The sequence below is a fragment of the Eretmochelys imbricata genome, chromosome 2 (assembly GCF_965152235.1).
Source record: "Eretmochelys imbricata isolate rEreImb1 chromosome 2, rEreImb1.hap1, whole genome shotgun sequence".
Classification (NCBI taxonomy): Eukaryota; Metazoa; Chordata; order Testudines; family Cheloniidae; genus Eretmochelys; species Eretmochelys imbricata.
The window spans coordinates 46,495,899-46,515,576 of NC_135573.1; the positions used below are offsets into that span (position 1 = coordinate 46,495,899).

At 38.8% G+C, this 19,678-nt stretch overlaps 1 protein-coding gene across 1 annotated transcript in view; it reads right to left on the reverse strand.

The window, feature by feature from the left end:
• Nucleotides 1-3,374: 3,374 nt before the first annotated feature.
• Nucleotides 3,375-19,678, reverse strand: part of RIPK2 (receptor interacting serine/threonine kinase 2) — a 38,296-nt gene continuing 21,992 nt past the window's right edge. Inside the window, exons 5-11 of the mRNA XM_077808936.1 lie at nucleotides 13,956-14,005; nucleotides 13,591-13,752; nucleotides 8,633-8,718; nucleotides 8,379-8,474; nucleotides 7,551-7,656; nucleotides 5,136-5,315; nucleotides 3,375-4,028 (exon numbers count right to left, since the gene is read on the reverse strand). Of these exons, the coding sequence (XP_077665062.1) occupies nucleotides 3,676-4,028; nucleotides 5,136-5,315; nucleotides 7,551-7,656; nucleotides 8,379-8,474; nucleotides 8,633-8,718; nucleotides 13,591-13,752; nucleotides 13,956-14,005 (1,033 nt within the window). The 3' untranslated portion in view covers nucleotides 3,375-3,675. The remainder of the gene's footprint in view (nucleotides 4,029-5,135; nucleotides 5,316-7,550; nucleotides 7,657-8,378; nucleotides 8,475-8,632; nucleotides 8,719-13,590; nucleotides 13,753-13,955; nucleotides 14,006-19,678) is intronic.

Sequence of the window (19,678 nt, forward strand, 5' to 3'; positions counted from 1 at the left end):
TGAGAAAAATCTATTTTACAAACCTCAATTAAAATGATCATTTGCAGAGTTTATGGCAGTACTACCCTTGTTCTGGATGCTTTCCAAACTCCTAGGAGCTTTCCTCACAGCCCTCTGTCCTCTTTGTTGTCCTTGAGGCTGACAAATGCTCACCTGAAGAGCTGGTCTTGGTGTTTAATTATTTTTTAGGACCTTTATATTCTAGACAACAGAATCCCATTTGCACAGGGCCAGGCCTGGGATTTTGGGAGCATCAGGAAGATGGTTATTTGGATTCCTATTTGGATGGTTAACTGGATTACCAGTTATTTCATCACTGCACAGCTGACTACATGCCCCAAAACTCTTTGCATATTCAATTTTCAATCAAGAGCTGGAAATTTTGTATTGGTTACTTTTGATGACTCATTAGTTACCAGCCTTCTCATGAAAAGAAGCTGACATTTGAAAGAACAGGTCAGCAGCAATAAATGAGTACCTACTTCCCAGTTTGGTACACTCAGGCTGCTCCAGTATAACTTCACAGTAGGACAAGAGCTGTACCCGAAACTTCTCCTGTCCATGTGTCACATAGTATATCAGACTACTGATTACAAGATCATAGACTCCTAGCTACTCTGTGCAATTCATTTCCTTTTATGCATTAAAATATATAGTTAAGAATTAAAAGGGGGAAAAAGTTACAAAGTTTGCAAGTGGCACACTAGTTTACTTTGGTTCTAGAAATGCCCTAGGGTGAAGTTCTTGTCTGTCACAGGGGCCAGGACTAGTTCCTTTGTCAGGAAATGTGCCCAGCAGGGTTTTTAAGACTCTTCCCCATTTATTCCCTTTCAGCAAAACCCATGAACAAGATGAATGTAGATCCACAGACCCACACAAGTAGAATCTGCCATAAATGGGTAGTTATAAATTAAATTCTTTTCCTCTCCCCCAAATATGAACATGTCATCCATATTTTCACAGTGAATACTTATATAGTATTGTAAAAGGTACATTAAGGTACTTCTGTATTAATGTGCCACAAGAGAACACAATCCCATAAGCAGATACTGTTTTTACCATTTATTTAGCAATGCCCATTCATGGAATTTATTTTATAAAAATCAAGACATCCTGCATCATTTCAGAGGACAAGACTGAGACCCAGAGGTAAAACCATTAACGAATGAATGGGAAGGAGCCGGGGATGGAAAAATGGAAGCAATATCCAGGCATGCAGGTGACACCTAGGGTTACAATATTTCTTTTCTCACTTTACTGTTCCAGTCCATTTTGAATTTACTCATTATCATTTAGCACTGTCCTCAACCTTGCTCTTGAATTTGAAAGCAATATATCCGGTACAGTCAATTACTGATTTTTCTAGATATTTGGCACTGCTCATCTCTGTGTCTGAAGTGCTGCTGGGTCCCTATCACAATTTTATAGTATAGGACAGGGGTCGGCAGTCTTTCAGAAGTGGTGTGCCAAGTCTTCATTTTTTCACTCTAATTTAAGGTTTCGCGTGCCAGTAATACATTTTAAAGTTTTTAGAAGGTCTCTTTCTATAAGTCTGTATGTATTATTGTATGTAAAGTAAATAAGGTTTTTAAAATGTTTAAGAGGCTTCATTTAAAATTAAATTAAAATGCAGAGCCCCCCAGACCGGTGGCCAGGACCCGGGCAGTGAGAGTGCCACTGAAAATCCGCTCACATGCCGCCTTTGGCATGCGTGCCATAGGTTGCCTACCCCTGGTATAGGATGAACCTAAAAAAAGAGGATTTGCAATTATTTATTGGTACAACTGTCTTGCATTTAAAAAAAAGCACATTGCATGGACATTATGTACGTCTGGCATCACTAGGCAAGACTGGCAGAGCTCACTATGGCCATATTCCACCAGGTCATCTTCAAATCTATTCTATAAAAAGCATGCACATGGGAGCTTGGCATTGTCCTGTGATGTGCTGTCTGTGCGCCAGTTAGAACTTTTACATTGGTAACAAGTTTAAATATCTGTACAGAAACAGGGTTGAAATGCAAAATTCCAATTTACTGCAAAAATGTGAATTTACCTAGTAAAGTCTGCAAAAGCTTACAGTAAATTATGCATCACATTCTAGTGACTGAGTTCACAAAACAAGTTAAGACAGATACTAAAATATCACTGCAATGTTTAAACACATAAGCAAGCAGTGATGTGCAATTTAAACCTTGAACTAGTTTGAAATGGATCAGTCCCTGGCTCATCCTCCAAGATTTTCAAATATCAATAATTTGGATTCTTAATTGATTTGGCTTTTATGACAAGGGCAGGAAACTACTCATGCTACTTGTAACCCTTGTGGATGGGGAGGTGGAATTTTCAATTGCAAAATTCTTATTAGTGCCAATGGCATTCAGTGCACAGCATAACTGAACTCAACTTCTTACTGCTGTAAAATGTAGATGGTGTGTATATGCTGCACCCAAGAAAATTAAAAAGCTATAAATTGGATTTATAACTGTTCACTGTATTAAATGTGCTAAAGAGAATTAAAACAAAAATCAGATTCCTCCTGTCAGACTGGCCACACTCCCTCAACAATGGCCTTCCCTCAGACAAGAAAGGCAGAACATCAAGGGTGTTGTTTGAGGGGAAATGGGGGTAAGAAGGGGCATTGCCCGCCAAACTGAAAGCCTCAAGCAGGCACAGAATCCCCCCCGCCACCCGCACGGCCCCATTGGCCTGACTGGAGCTACCCTCTCAGCTACAGAAGTGCTGAACGCCACTGTTTTCAGTGCTGATATTTACTCTGTCCAAAGGGGATTGCTACAGATCAGCACACCACACTTTTCCTCCAGGAAGTAAGGACATTAGCTCTCTCAGTGCTTGCGTGTCAAAGGAGGTCATGTGTGTTTTTTGTGTTACTGCTAACTCACCTGGGCAGCATATACTTGATCTTTATACACCACATAAAATCAGTGCTTACTGCAGGTTATGTAGACATTAAAAATGAACTGGAATTAGAAGCTTGATGGATCAAATGCAACATTTTACATTTCAGATGTGATTGTGTATCAAGCTTGTGGAGGTAAGAGATGAGTTAGACAGCAATGTTGTACCAGATCACATGCTGGTCTGTGGATCCCGTCACACTCCCTTTGACTGAAATGGGAGCAGGTGCAGTTCTTGTATCATTACATTTACCACTACTAGCTACTTGAGTGGAGAGGCAAAATTAAAATCTAAATACAGGCATATGGCATGTTCTTTAGGAAGGAACAAATCTACCCAGAAGGGTAATGTGAAAATAGCTTACAACAGAAATAAACATTGGCACAACTCTACAGGTTTTGTTGTAGGGTTTTTCCTTTTATATCAATCCTACCATGACAGTGAGTAAGCAGCATCCCCATCATTTTAAGACAGTTACAACTTAAAGGATATTTATAAATGGAATAATTATGATTATTTAAAATAGAAAATAGGGAACATTTTCTCTTTTTATGTATAAACAAAATACTTAAATACACTCTAATGAAGTATTTGACTTTCCAGTTGCTCTTCAAAATGACTAGTTTTAACCTTACAATGTAACCTTAGTTACATCTAATTCTTTGGCTTACCAGCCTTATATAAGTGCAATAAAGACCAAAGCAATAAAGATATAAAGTAACCTTTCAGAAACAGGAACCTACTAGTAAGGAAACATTTACATGGCTTTATATTGATATGATAAATTTAAAGATGCAGTCTTAGAAGCAGATGACATATCTGGGTAAGGCTGAAGGCCCATCTGTTTATTGTCTTTCAACTTTTGTATTATAACTTTAGCAAACTCCTCTCCTTGGCTGTCAGTAGTATCAAGCAGTTGTCGGACTTTTGATGTCCTTGTAGGTTTGGTGCTGATAAGTTCATAGTCTTCTTTCATGATTAAATCCCTTGATAGGAGGGCATCCAGAGACTGGTTCAGACATGCTTCAGTCATCTGGCTGACAATGTCCTCTCTCCTAATTTGGATCCACTGGTGAGCTACATCCTGTTGTATGGATTCCACAGCAAAATCTAGAATTGAAGAAAGATTAAAAAATCTAGTATCATAGTTAAAGTGAATTTATAGTGCTATAAAATGAAGAGTGAGTTGAGAAAGAATGGTCCAAAACCATACCTGTAGTTAAAATGACAGCCTCGTAACACTCTGCCAAAATGTTGCTACATTAATCCAGATTAAAACTCTGTTAACTGTACTAACTATTATTTAAAACATTTCTCTTTAGTTATTCTAATGCTGGGTCTTTATTTCTTAGGGGAAATAAAAGTTACAAATACAGCTGCTCTCCCTAAAATGCCACCATTATTCTGAAACAAACTCAATCCTTTCAACCATCCCCACCATCAACGCTTCCGTCCCACACAAACCCACCTCCTTCGGAAACAGCTGCAGGCATGGATCACAAGCTGTGATGATGCTTTTTTTCCCTATTAAAACAATGTCATTCCTCTCACCTTTTCTGGCTTGCCCTATTATCCCCTTCTTATGTTTCTTATACTCAAAGTTGGCTTTGCTTACAATTAACACGGCTATATTAGGATCAAAACTACCACACTACAGACAGAAGAATAATATTTGGTTAAGGCACTGGACTGGGATTCAAGACCAGCGTTCAAACTCAAGCTCTGCCACAGACTTCCTGTGTAATCTTGGGCAAGACACAATTTCTCAGTGCCTCAATTCCTCATTTGCAGAATAGAAATATAACATTTCCTTTCTCCTACCCTATGTCTGTAGGAGAAAGACAGGATTAGTTATACCTTGACCATCCCTGGTAAGTGTTTGTAATTGTACCATTCTGCATCGTTATACCCCTTTAACGAATACCACACTGAAGCAGAACCATCATACACACCACAGTCACACTGTATGTGCAATATTCCTTACCCTAAACTGTAAATTCTTCAGAGCACTATTGCCTACATATTGGTGTTTTGTATTGCTTTGTTAGTGCTTAGTAAATAAAAATAGGCCTAGTCTTCCCTTCAGACACACACACAAATTGGTAGTTGCACATTTTTCAAGATTGTGAATAAACCTAACAGCAGGCATCTCAATGACCATTCATTGTTTCCCTGTGATGTTAGTGGGACTTAAAACTCCATCAGTTTGTGTTGTACCTGAAGTAAGTGCTGATGACTGCAGCATGTGTGTCATAGGATTTGATGCATCTGAATGATCTGCACCAAATGAGGAAGGGTAGCTGTGGTAGGGCACATACAATTTAGCACTCTGGGTTGGAGAGATATTTTCATCCATGCTAACAAGAGAGCATGGTCCTTCAGAACTGTTGTCTTTACCTTAAATAAAAGATGAAGAATCATATTACTTTCGGGTTCAGGAAAGAAACAAAAACATGTTAGAAATTATTTACAGCACCTTTACAGAAAAGTTGTTAGTTGCATGCCTTTCATGTCTGCTCTGTACAAACAACATGCAGATTTCTCATGAAGGTGATGTTCACAGCACTTTTACATTTTTTCTTATTTTCTGTCAGCTTTGGAGGATTTATTTATTTATTTATTTATTTTTTTGGCAAAACATGGTTGAGAAAACCAGGTTTGGTCTGTTCCAACTTTAAAAAGTCTTAAGCAAAAGAAAATTCCAAAGTGGCAAGATCAACCAGAGCTCTGACTTCCAACTTTCATGTTGTCAATTATTTCTTATCAGATTTATTTTAGTGCCTTTTATTTATTTTAGCACAACAAATGTGAAGGGGCTAAACCTTCCTAAAAGAGACTCAAGTAGAATGGAAGCATCTCGAAGACTAACAGTGATCTTTATTGGAAGTCCAATGGAAAATGCTGCTTTCTTATCTGTTCTATTAGCTATCTCTTGTGAGGATTCCCTATAGCTTTAATAAAAATTTCAAATGAAATCTTCTTATGTGGCAATAGAGGTTTGAATACTAACTATGTCTAACTTAATTCATGGATAGACAATTCATTCAACTGCAGAACTGACTGAATAGAAGAACAAATGACATTGTGAAAGAGATGCAGCAGTATGGTAATAGATTTACCTTGATACAGGGCCTGATAGACAATAAAATCATAGAATTTATATGGACACATTAACAGTGTAAGCCTAAAACTGTATGTCACTTAAAAGACCCTTTTGGCCAAGTTTGTACCCAGACATTTTGACAAAACCCAAAACAACAGATATGTTTCCATTTTTTAACAAAAGTGTAATTTCAAAAAGAAACAGTCTTAACACAAACATTGCCTGCAGTGTTTGTATTTTATTATTTGTATAATAATATACACAGTGCCTAGGAACTCTAGTTATGGACCAGGGTCCCCTTTTGCTAGGCACTGTACAAACAGAACAAAACCCAAATATTTGCAACATTGTGCCAGTGCATGAAAACCTGAGAGTTGAAATTGATCATATACAAAAGGTTAAAACACAGTCTGTATTGATTACTCAATCAGGGGAAAGCAGTAAAATAGCTGCATGTTTTATGTGCAACACTTAAAAAAAACAAAAACAAAAACAAAAACCACATTGGCAGAATTACTTGCTCATGGCAGCCAAGGACTAACATCATCTTTCTGCTGTGCGTCCTAAAATAGATCAGCTAACATTTAAGGGCAGCTGGTGGAAGTCAATTTTTATTTTTGATGTGTTTATGAAGTATATTTGATTGTCTCCCCACCACGTTTCTTGTCTTCGTAGATTGTCAGATTTTCAGGCCTGACACTGTTCCTACTTCTATGTTTGCCTGGTACCTAACACAATCCGACTCTGATCCAGACCAGTGCCTCTGGGTACTAACAGAATAAATAATAATTGTTCAAAACTATCTTCTGTGACTTTTCACAAAGAAAGGATCAGAGCCACTTGGAAGACTTCATACACACCCCATAGAGAACACAGTCAGCTGTGTGACAGAGAACAGAGCCAAAAGAATCATTACTGGCATTTAATCTTCATGGCTAGATGAATATCACTGGCCAATGTAAACAGCAGAGCTTCCGTCCTATAGATGGAAGCTTGAAGTCTGACAGAAGACTCCACATACCATCACCAATGAACATTCCCCACAGTGGGAGATTCTATACATGGTAGTACATAGTCAATGTCAAGAGGTTTTGAGACTCACCAGTGTCTTATCCAGTCACATTCATACCCATCCTTCATACTCAGCCTAATTTTCCCATGTCAGTTTCACCACATACTTCTAGCTAAACTACTCTGTATCACTCTAAACAATCCTTCTCCATCTCTTTTGTTTCTACTCTGAAAGTATTCATAAATGGACTGTCGTGGCTCAGTATGGCCAGTGACCTAGCAGCTATTCCTCACCCTTGCCCATGATCCGGCCACGTAGAGGGCAATTAGTTGTCCCTATGGGGTGTCATGGAGTTAGAGTGATTTACTCCAGCTGCAGAGGACTACTTAAATAGAGCAGGGATCTCAGTGTAGGGTGAGTACTCCTGTACAAATGTAGTACCACAAATAGAGAATAAAGTTGCAGTTCAATAATAACTAAGTATCGTGAATCAATACTGTGCAGCAAGGTTACATACCTGTTGAGAGGATATTATACTTTGGTATAGACTTGAGTCTTGATAATTCAGGTGACATGCTCCGGAGTGGGAGTACATGACTTTGTAGGAAGGGAGCACACGTTTCCTGAAATGAATTCAGTTATATAGTGAAGATGTACATTTTTGGAATGGTTTAGTAATTTCTAAAGTTCTTTCCTTTTGTTGTCTTTTCCTTGTTACTAAGATGCTCAAGTTACTTCACAATTAAAATAAGACAGACATTAAAAAGTTAAAAACCAAATGAAAATGTTCTTCCACCATCTGACCAAGATTTTATGTGCTATTTTAATTATTAGTAGAGAGAATGAAAAGCAGCAGCACTAAGGGACACAGTAATTTAAAAAAAAAAAAAATCCACAGTACTTTCCATGAGCAACATCAGTGGGAGTGGGGGATGAAATCCTCTCTTCCAACCCCGAAAGCACCCACTGTGTGGCAAACAACAGTCTGTTGCAGAATTTGTGGTCTGCTACACTCTCTGTACAGGTATGTGTGTGCTCCCTGTATTCAGTAGATAATATGGTCATGTCATCCAGCTCATGTGGGCCACCCACAACTAACTCCATCCATACTGTTATGCAAATACTGAAAAGCACTGCACTCTGATGTGCAGAAGATAGAAACAGACTTCCCTGCTGCTGTGTGCCCCACTGCTAGTTCCATTGCATTCATGGCTGTGCAACTGCAGAAGAGGAGCGGGAGAAAAGTTTTCCCCATCCTGAACTAAAAACTGTTTCAAAATGTTTTAGTTATCCCAACACATTTGGAAAAGAACTTGAATTCAAAATTAAAAAGAAAAAGATTTACCTCCTGTGGACTAAGATTCAGAGGTATATTTACAGATGTCAACTCCACATCGGATGTCTTGTGACTGACGCGAATACACTGTGACTCATATCGTGACTGAAAAAACATTGGTATTCTTATTAGTTGTGCATTATAAATCTACCAGGCCAGGACAGCAGGGACTTAATTCTTAGGTTAGTTACACTGTGACAAGCACAAGTTGCCATTTCAGTGTATTTTCATATTACATTCATATTGTAATAAATGCTATTTACCTTATCTCTCTTCAAGAGCATTACGGCTTCAAGCATAGATATCTCATCAAATGTTCTCAGCACTGGTTCAAGATCTATTAAGCATTCTAAATAAGAAAAGAATATTCAGTTAAACATTAACTTTTAATAACAGTAATTACAATTTTTAAGTTGTTTGAGCTACTTATCTTGCAATTATGAAAATATTGCTTCCACCAACACACAGTAATTAGAGAATTTAGGCTGCTAAAGAAACACTTCTTGCAATCATTAAAAAAAAAAAAAAAGTTAATCTATTAAAAACAATTTTCAGTGTGGCCTAGAGGATTGGCAGCACCAACACTGAATGCTCTATCAAGGGAGACCTGACTCGGAGAGAGACTAAGTCTTGGGATCCCTGGGATGTGGAGATCACACCCTTAAAAACAAGACATAGTTCTAGTGTGGAGCGTTCATCCCAGGGCATAATTTACTAGCTGGGCCATGAAGCAGCACTGGCCTTGGAGAAGAATGCTGCCTCCCCACTCCACTGGAGAAACAACTCTATCCTTAGACCACCACTGAGAAGTCTAGAATGAAATCAGCAGTATCCAAAATAAGTTAGGAGATCCTATGAAGGGAGACCCTATGAACAATAATATAGAGAGTGGGTGAGGTGCAAGAAGGAAGAAACAATGATCAGATTCTAAAGGGTGAAAGTTTTAGGGTTGGCACATCACCCACAACAAAATGCTGATTCTTTCCCCACCGTTACCTTTTCTTTCCCCTATGCAGAGATTGGTGGCTCTGAAGCCAGACCAGAAAGGAATGTAACATAATGAATATAACGTCCCACAACATCCAACATATCCATCTGCTATTTTTCTCATGCTCATTAAAAAGTGGTAGATTGACATCCCTAGGAGATTAATGCCACCTATTTATCTAGTGATTTTGTGTCATTTTAATAATTAAATGGCAGGAAGTTCAACTACTCCATCCCAGCATGTGTGTGTTGATGTAAGGCTTACGTAACTTATTTTTAAAATTTCTGGATGACTGTTACTTGTAGAAATGTCTAATTTAAGTTGAGCTCGGCTACAAAAAGCAAACAGAAGGGCCTGAGAAACCCCACAACTTCTACAACCATCTTACCATATACTGCATAATTTTGTTAAAAGGGAACTATTAAATACTTGGAACCAGATCCTCAACTGGCATGACTAAGCAAAACCTAACTGACACTGCTGTGCTGATTTACACTGATAATCTAGCTCTTTGTCTTTTCTAATTTAGTCTCTATTTTTTTGGTGATACTTGTTGAAAGCTTACAACCAATTTTCCCCTCTAATTATTATGTCTTTTACTTTCCCCCTGGCTTTTCTAATGGAGACCAAATTTACATTTTTAAAAAAAATATTTCCTTCTTTGAGCAATGGCATTCTCAAGAATAACGTTCTGTAGTTGACTGCTTCTGAACAGTCGCCAGAGGGAGTAAAACATCATGAAGTGCCTCTCTGGTATAAGGCCAACATAATGTAAACAGTAGCTGGTTTAAAACAAAACAACCCTTCACCTCCTTTGCAATAGTGTGGTGAACTCTCTAATCTAGAACAACAAAGATATTTAGAATTTGGAGATATTCCTTATCAAAAGCTTCAAGATGGGTCAAATTTTGAGTTTAAACTACTGTATCCCTTCAGGGCAGATATTCATGATATAACATGTCAAAACTCAGAGTCCATTTGACAGCATATAATTATCAATATTTCAAAACAATTATAGAACAATCAATAGAGAAAAATATTTTACAGAAAACTTGCAAAATGATCCATAGAACCATTTAAAAGTTAAAATAAGGAAGATAAGAAGCTATTTCTGATCATGCACACTGTGTTTTAAGGCAGGAATTTGTAGAAACAAAGAGATATGATATTTGATGCACACACAATTCCTATGAACAATAGTGAGCATTACAAGGATGCACTAAGAGGAAAACATATTGAGTGAACAAAAAATACATCCCCACATATTACCGACAGATTATGAGCAAAATTGCTTCTCAATTTTCTCTTTCAAACTGAAAAGCTCTTTCCAGAAACCGAGCAAGATACTCTAAAAATGGTGAGGATGCAGTCAGAGAAAAGGTAACCAATTATCTAGGCATCACTAATTCTCCAAATTTACTATCAAGGAGTATGACAGAAATATAAAGAGGAAGCAAAAAAGTAGACATTTCAACACTTACAAGGATCAATCCAAAATGAAGGGAAGTAAAAGTAAACTGGGCAGAAAATTCTGCTTTCACCATAAGACAGCAGAAAAAGCTTTCCCCTTAAATAAAACCACCTGTTTTCTTCCTTTTATTACAAAACAAAGTGAGGTTACTTATTGTTATGAAGGCACATAAGATACATACTACTTTGATTATGTAACCTAGATAAATATAATTATAACATTAATTAAACAATCCTTACAGTTCTAACATTGTGCTATCACTACAAACTACATTTTAGCTGATGCAATTCATTACAAAATAAGAATACCCAAGTAGTATAAAAGCATAGAAACATTTCTCTGCTTTTATAAAAAGCTGTGATATGACGTATTTCTTGTTTTGGGTTAAAACAAGAGACAAGGTAAAAGTTCATAGGCCCCAAACTGGATTCTGTCTAAAACAGACATTTAATTTCAGAACATCCACCAATATTAAAAGACCATTCAAAGACTTGTCTATAATCCAAACAAAGGGTTGTAAATCCCAAATACTAGACTGAGTTACCCATTAAACCATCCACTAGTATGCTGCGTGTGTGTGTTCAGATTAAGGACATAAGTATGCCTCATTTTTCTCTCCTGCCAGCTTCAATGAAGGAACTGAAATTGTCAAAACAGTCTGCTTTCTGAGCTCTTTGGAAAGGAACTTTCTAAACACTTTCCAGCTCAAAAGAACAGAACCAGCAACACTTTTAGAGAAATGAAGCAACTGTGCAACCCAACCACCCTAGAAATTGAAATGTTAAATTTGCTGCAACCCTCAGTTTGAGAGATAAAGGTTTAGAGTTTCATATTGGGGAAGTTTTAAAAAAGAAAGCACTTTTCTTTTTAAAGGAAAACTGCAAGTCTAGGCATGTAAACTGTCACAGAGCCTCTAAAACACAATTTTCTACCCCAGCACAATCTTACCGTCTTCATTCTACACCACCAATTGGGAGGGGAGAAGAAAAGCATCAAGGCTTTTAAATTTTGAACAATTAAAGATTGCTACTTTTAAGCTTTTACAAGATAATCTGGCATCTCCCTTGGACATTTAGGATCAGATTTTCCAAAGATGGGAGTTAAAAGTGTGCTCTCAGCTTTCACATTCACAAGATGGACAGTCAGGTGATACAAGTACGCATGTAATTACACAATCTGGCTGTAATCAATGTTAGGAATGGGCTAAAACTAAAAATGTGTGTGGGGGAAGAACTCTATGTTGAACTGAGATGACAATGGATAAAATGGGACCCAGGTATAACTCCCCCCATCCCCCTGATCTTTTTTTTTTTTTTGTAAGATAGAAACCTGATAAACAAGGATTTGCAAAATCAAAACCAAACTCCTCCTCGCTTTGTCCCTCTCTAATATATATGTTTAATGTCATGTTTGCCTTCTGAATGTAGTGTTGCAGGTTATAGGACTCACTGTAAAAGAGCTAAAAGCATTAAGATAGGATTTCATAGTAAAACCTGACAGCATTAAAGGGAGAAACATAGAAGATATTTATAACTAGAGTGAGTCATCTAGTCAGTTTGATAAACATTTAACATCTGTCAAATGCCACTTTAAGTCTTAAATATACAATTAGTTTCCAATTATCACTGCAATTGGTGGTAGGGACTGATCTAGTAAAGACTACAACATGTTTTTACATTATAGTTTCCTATATTTCTCCACACAATATTCACCTTTTAGGCTCATTTGCACCTAGTCTCAGCTCTCTACCTAATGGTGATTTGGAGGGAAATGTATAAGCAAAATGAGTGAGGGAGGAGGGGGGAAACCCAGAAAGCATTGTTTCCAGTGTTTTAAAAATATAATAAATCTAGCCACAACTTTTTGAACACTGCCGTAGCAATATGCTGGTGGTCTGCAAGTTGGCACTAGTGTCTTGCATGAACTGTAACAAACTGGTTTACATTTAGCAAAAACTAAGACTTTGGGAGTTGTGTACTGAGCCTGCATAATAGACATTTTTAATTCTATGGGTGCACTTAGGGGCAGAACCAGCTGCCAATTCCATAGCCATGAAATCTCACTGGCAGCAGAACTACTGTGCAATGGAGCTGATGAGCTAGATGTGAAGTGGGCTGAACAGGTTTTTGCAACAGCAGCCCCTCATTCTGGAAGGTGGGGCAGTGTTTTCGCATGGCTTCCCCCGAACATGGGTGTGTTCCAGGAACACACACATTTGTTTATGAAAGGTTAAAAGTTTATTTGTAAAAGGCTGGTTCAGTTTTGTTCAAGAGGAATTTATAATCCAGGGCTCACTGTTAGTTCAGCAAACAAAACACCTCTGATTGCTTACAAGTTCCACTAGCCTTATTTTATCTGTTTTTCTCTAATTATTTTCCTCTTTAAAACTCCCACCCCTTCAAAAACAAACAGTAAATTAAGTGCAAATAAATATTAAGGTTGTACAATTAATCACAAAAAGACAGGAAATATAAAATTGAAGATTCCAACTACTATATAAACCTGGCAGCATTGTATATGTTCCATTTTTTATTACAGTTTGACTTCTCGCATGAGTAGCTTAATGTTACTGTATATGCTGTTAAATGTAAACTGTAAATTCTATAGGATATTTGACAAGGCTGAGTTAAAGCTGTTTTGGATACAGCTGTTCACATTTCCTTTTTGTGTTTGCAACTAAGCAATCTCAATATTGTATTAACATACAGGTATTTTTGGGGGTATGGTTTTTCACTTAATCTATACAAAGCAAGTAAACTCACTTGAAAAAGAAGGTCTTTCATCTGGATTTTGTGCCCATCCACTTGCCATTAATGTTACTATCAGCACTCGGTGGGGTATGTCTATTGATAAAGTTTCTTCACTAGTGTCTGGTCGCTGTCCTTGTGACACACTATACATAATCTGCAAGGGGTTTATAACTTCTGTCAAAATAGATATCAAGCATTTATTATAAATATATGTACTATAAATAGTTATCGTTTACTATAGGAGGATACATTAAAATCGCAGACAATAATTAGGGATGTTGTAATTATGCCAAAATAATTGTTTTCAGATTACTGTACATAGGCTTTAGCTAAAAGTAAATAAGGCTATAAAAGAAAACTAAAGAACACATTCTCACCTTCAAAGGGCTGTTTTCTTGACATCACTTCCCACATAATAATGGCATAGCTATTAAAGTAAAAATGTGCATTACTTTAGAACACTTTATGATTTATGCTGACAATGCACTCAGCATCATACAAAACATTAAAATAAACTTGCACAACACCAACTTAAACGGCTGACTATAGTGATGTACCCCTTCATACATGTTATGAAAACCAACAACAGGGAAAGTACTGAGTAAAGAACAATGTGCTAGAGCTAACTTTATTTATGGTGGCCATATGTGCCTTTGAAAAACCAAAGAACTGGGGTTCTATGTTAAGGACCTCACTGATTTCACATAAAAAAAATCCGTTTATAAGTCGAGAGTTTTTTTTCTAACGGCTAGCCCTTCTCATCCTGGGCTCTCAGTGTTAAGAGGGCTTTCTTTCACAGGCCCGGTCTACACCTCTGAGTAGGTCCACATAAGGCAGCTTACGTCAACCTAACTAAAGAAGCGTCTACACTACAATGTTCCTCCCGCTGATTTAACTCACGCACTAGGCCAACCTAATAACTCCACCTCCAGGAGAGGCATAGTGATTAGGCTGATGTAGTTAGATCGACGCAGTGTCCATGTAGACACTGAGTTGCTTACATCGCTTGTTGCTGTCTTTGGTAGCTGGATCCCCGCCGACCCAGGGCTGACTGTCAGAGTCCTGCTGCCCCAGGGTGGTGGGGCTCACAGCTCGGGGGGTCAGGCCTCGGGGCGGCGGGGCTGGGGATCTGGCTTTCATTGCCCCACAGTGCTCCACTTAAGTTGGTGCATGCGCTGCTGGCGAGGATGCACACCAACAGAAGGAGTATAGTGTGGACAGGAAGAGCAGATTTAATTACCACGGTGGCTGTAGGCTGACCTAACATAAGTTGACTTAATTTTGCAGCACAGACATGCCTAAAGTAATATTAGTTCAGCAGGCCACCATCTATCCTTAGTTACATCTGTGCAAAGCCTTTAAACAGACTGTGAAGGGTAAACAAAGGAAAAAATGTGGTCCTGCAATTGGAACTCAGTTAATAATTCTATTAATTATGGGTAAGTCAAAATAGAATCTAGCTCCCTCTCCAGAGCTGTGTTACCGGTGCAGTGCTAACAGGAGTGAAAAGTAATTCAATAAATATTTTTGTCCATAAAGTATGGCTGTTGGGACTCCGAACATAAACAGAGATTGGTTGGGTTAGGTGTCATACATGCCATATTCACTCTGCAGAGAAGAATCTTCAGGAGACCATGTGGAAATAACTCCAAATTTACTAAACCTAATCGTGTTAATATATAAATCAATGGGCCCACTAATCTCAATGGGAGCAGAAATAGGCTCATAACTACAGTTTTAATAAAGGTGGAGCAGAACACTACTTATATGCAGCAACCCTTTGTTGTTGGTCCCCTGAGTAGTGACTTAAGAGAGAGTTCGCTGTCCCAGACATTTGGTACAAAGCAGTGGATTTTAAAGGCAAAAATTCTGCTTTTCAACAAGAGTAACTGAGTCAAACTGGTACAGAAGTCACAAAGACTCATCCCTGACAGGAAGGCCTAAGAGCATTCACAGAGGTGAATGAACTCTGCCAGAGCCTGGGAAACCCCCAACATCACTCTCCCATTCAATCTGAGATATGATATAATTAAACACTATCATCTCTTCTGTGACATTGTAGTCTGCAACTTCTTATTTGTTTTCCTTTGGCTCATGTTCTTCTTTCCCTCACCACACCTTTCTCTTTCCTTCCATTGTATAGCTTGATTTGCTTCTGTTTTCTTCTTTAGTATGCAGCGTTGTAGCTGTGTTGGGCCCAGGATATTAGAAAGATAAGGTGTGTGAGGTAATATCTTTTATTGGACCAACTTCTGTTGGTGAGAGAGACAAGCTTTCGAGCTACACAGAGCTCTTCTTCATGTCTGGAAAAGGTACTCTGAGCATCATAGCTAAATACAAAGTGGAACAGATTGTTTAACTACTACCTACCTATGCTAAACAATCTGTTTGTTTATTTATTTAGCTGTGACGCTCAGAGGACCTTTCTCAGACCCAAAGAAGAGCTCTTTGTAGTTGGAAAACTTGTCTCTCTCACCAGCAGAAGTTGGTCCAATAAAATATTACTTCCTCCACCTTGTCTCTCTTTTTCAATGGATGTTCTCTTCTCCTGTCTTCTTTCTCCCTTCATCTGTCTTCTTCTCTCCTCCTTTGCTTTGGGTTCTCTCCCTTCTTTCCACCCATGTTCTCAATTTCTTCTTCCTTTCTTTCTGGACAATCTCTCCCTCTTTCCTTGTTCCCTCATTCCAAACCTCTTTTTCAGTCCAGTTTCCCTCTAAACTTACTCTTTCTTTCTCTCTCTCTCCTATCTCTCCTAACCAACTTCTTCCGGCTCTTCCCCACTCCTAACCAATACTGCCACATCCTTCTAAAAACCATAGGCATAGATGGGGCCTGCTGCAATATTCACTCCCTCTCTTGCTCCTCCAATGGAGGAGCTCCTGATTTTTCTTTCTTGTCCCACCCAGTCACACCTCTCAAAAGGTGAGAGTCACAGGAACATTCTCTCTCCCTGACCTCTTGCTAGGAATGCCAGGTGCTTCCTCTGCACCTCAAGGGGAAGAGCTAATTATAGAAGTTAGTGCTTTCTCTCTTCCTGGAAGCCCAGGCTTCGGCTTGGCATCTAAGTCTCTGAAACTGGTTCATTTCCTACCACTGCATCCATACACCTATATGTAATAAGAACAGGAGTACTTGTGGCACCTTAGAGACTAACAAATTTATTAGCGCATAAGCTTTTGTGGGCTTCAGCCCACTTCATCGGATGCATAGAATGGAACATATAGTAAGAAGATGTGTGTGTGTGTGTGTGTACACACACACACACACACACACACACACAGAGAGAGAAGGTGGAAGTTGGAAGTTTCCATACAAACTGCAAGAGGCTAATTAATTAAGATGAGCTATTATCAGCAGGAGAAAAAAACTTTTGTAGTGATAATCAAGATGGCCCATTCAGACAGTTGACAAGAAGGTGTGAGGATACTTAACATGGGGAAATAGATTCAATATGTGTAATGACCCAGCCATTCCCAGTCTCTGTTCAAACCCAAGGTAATGGTATCTAGTTTGCATATTAATTCAAGCTCTGCAATTTCTCGCTGGAGTCTGTTTTTGAAGCTTTTCTGTTGCAAAATTGCCATCCTTATGTCTTTTACTGAGTGGCCAGAGAGGTTGAAGTGTTCTCCTACCGGTTTTTGAATGTTACAATTCTTGATGTCAGATTTGTGTCCATTTATTCTTTTGCGTAGAGACATCGGGCTTTGTTGCAAGGACAGGCTGATGGTGGGATGGAAATTGTTGAAATCATGGTTGAATTCCTCAAGGGCTTCTTTTCCATGGGTCCAGATGATGAAGATGTCATCAATGTAGCGCAAGTAGAGTATGCGCGTTAGGGGACGAGAGCTAAGGAAGCGTTGTTCTAAGTCAGCCATAAAAATGTTGGCATACTGTGAGGCCATGCGGGTACCCATAGCATTTCCATCCCACCATCAACCTCCGTCTGGACCAATCCACACAAGCGGTCCATTTCCTGGACACTACTGTGCTAATAAGCGATGGTCACATAACCACCACCCTATACCAGAAATCTACTGACCACTATACTTACCTACATGCCTCCAGCTTCCATCCAGGACACACTGCACGATCCATTGTCTATAGCTAAGCTCTACGATACAACTGCATTTGCTCCAATCCCTCAGACAGAGACAAATACCTACAAGATCTCTATCAAGCATTCTTAAAACTACAATACTCACCTGTCATAAATATAAAGGGAAGGGTAAACACCTTTAAAATCCCTCCTGGCCAGAGGAAAAACCTTTTCACCTGTAAAGGGTTAAGAAGCTAGGATAACCTCCCTGGCACCTGACCAAAATGACCAATGAGGAGACAAGATATTTTCAAAGCTGGGTGGGGGGGCAAGAAACAAAGGTTCTCTGTGTCTGTGTGATGCTTTTGCTGGGGACAGAACAGAAATGGAATCTTAAAGCTTAGAAAGTAATCTAGCTAGATATGCGTTAAATTCTGTTTTGTTTAAACGGCTAAAAAAATAAGCTGTGCTGAATGGAATGTAGATTCCTGTTTTTGTGACTTTTTGTAACTTAAGGTTTTGCCTAGAGGGATTCTCTATGTTTTGAATCTGATTACCCTGTAAGGTATTTACCATCCTGATTTTACAGAGGTGATTCTTTTACTTTTTTTCTTCAATTAAAATTCTTCCTTTAAGAAACTGATCGCTTTTTCATTGTTCTTAAAATCCAAGGGTTTGGGTCTGTGTTCACCTATGCAAATTGGTGAGGATTTTTATTTAGCCTTCTCCAGGAAAGGGGGTGTAGGGTTTGGGGAGGATTTTTTGGGGAAAGACATTTCCAAACGGGTTCTTTCCCGGTTATAGATCTGTTAGACACTTGGTGGTAGCGGCAATAAAGTCCAAGGAAAAAAGGAAAATAGTTTGTTCCTTGGGGAAATTTTAATCTAAGCTGGTAAAAATAAGCTTAGGGGGTTTTCATGCAGGTCCCCGCATTTGTACCCTAGAGTTCAGAGTGGGGAAGGAACCTTGACACCACCGTCGAAGTGAAAAAACAGACTGACAGAGCCAGAAGAGTACCCAGAAGCCACCTACTACAGGACAGGCCCAACAAAGAAAATAACAGAACACCATTACCTGTCACCTTCAGCCCCCAACTAAAACCTCTCCAGCGCATCATCAAAGATCTACAACCTATCCTGAAAAATGATCCCTCACTCTCTCAGAGATCTTGGGAGACAGACCAGTCCTTGCTTATAGACAGCTCCCCAACCTGAAGCAAATAGTCTCCAGCAACCACACACCACAGAACAAAAACACTAACCCAGGAACCTATCTTTGAAACAAAGCCTAATGCCAACTCTGTCCACATATTTATTCAAATGACACCATCATAGGGCCTCATCACATTAGCCACGCCATCAGGGGCTCGTTCACCTGCACATCTACCAATGTGATATATGCCATCATGTGCCAGCAATGCCCCTCTGCCGTGTACATTGGCCAAACCGTCTCTACGCAAAAGAATAAATAGACACAAATCTGACAGCAAGAATTGTAACATTCAAAAACTGGTAGGAGAACACTTCAACCTCTCTGGCCACTCAGTAAAAGATTTAAGAGTGGCAATTTTGCAACAGAAAAGCCCCCAAAACAGACTCCAGCGAGAAACTGCAGAGCTTGAATTAATATGCAAACTAGATACCATTAACTTGGGTTTGAACAGAGACGGAGTGGCTGGGTCATTACACATATTGAATCTATTTCCCTAAGTTAAGTATCCTCACACCTTTTTGTCTACTGTCCAAATGGGCCATCTTGATTATCACTACAAAAGTTTTTTTCTCCTGCTGATAATAGCTCATCTTAATTAATTAGTCTCTTACAGTTTGTATGGCAACTTCCACCTTCTCTGTATGTGTGTGTGTATATATATATATCAATCTTTTTCTTCTATGTTCCATTCTATGCATCCGATGAAGTGGGCTGCAGCCCACAAAAGCTTATGCTCAAATAAATTTGTTAGTCTTTAAGGTGACACAAGTACTCCTGTTCTTTTTGCGGATATAGACTAACATGGCTGCTACTCTGACACCTACATGTAGGAGTCCCAAAGTGTCAGAACTC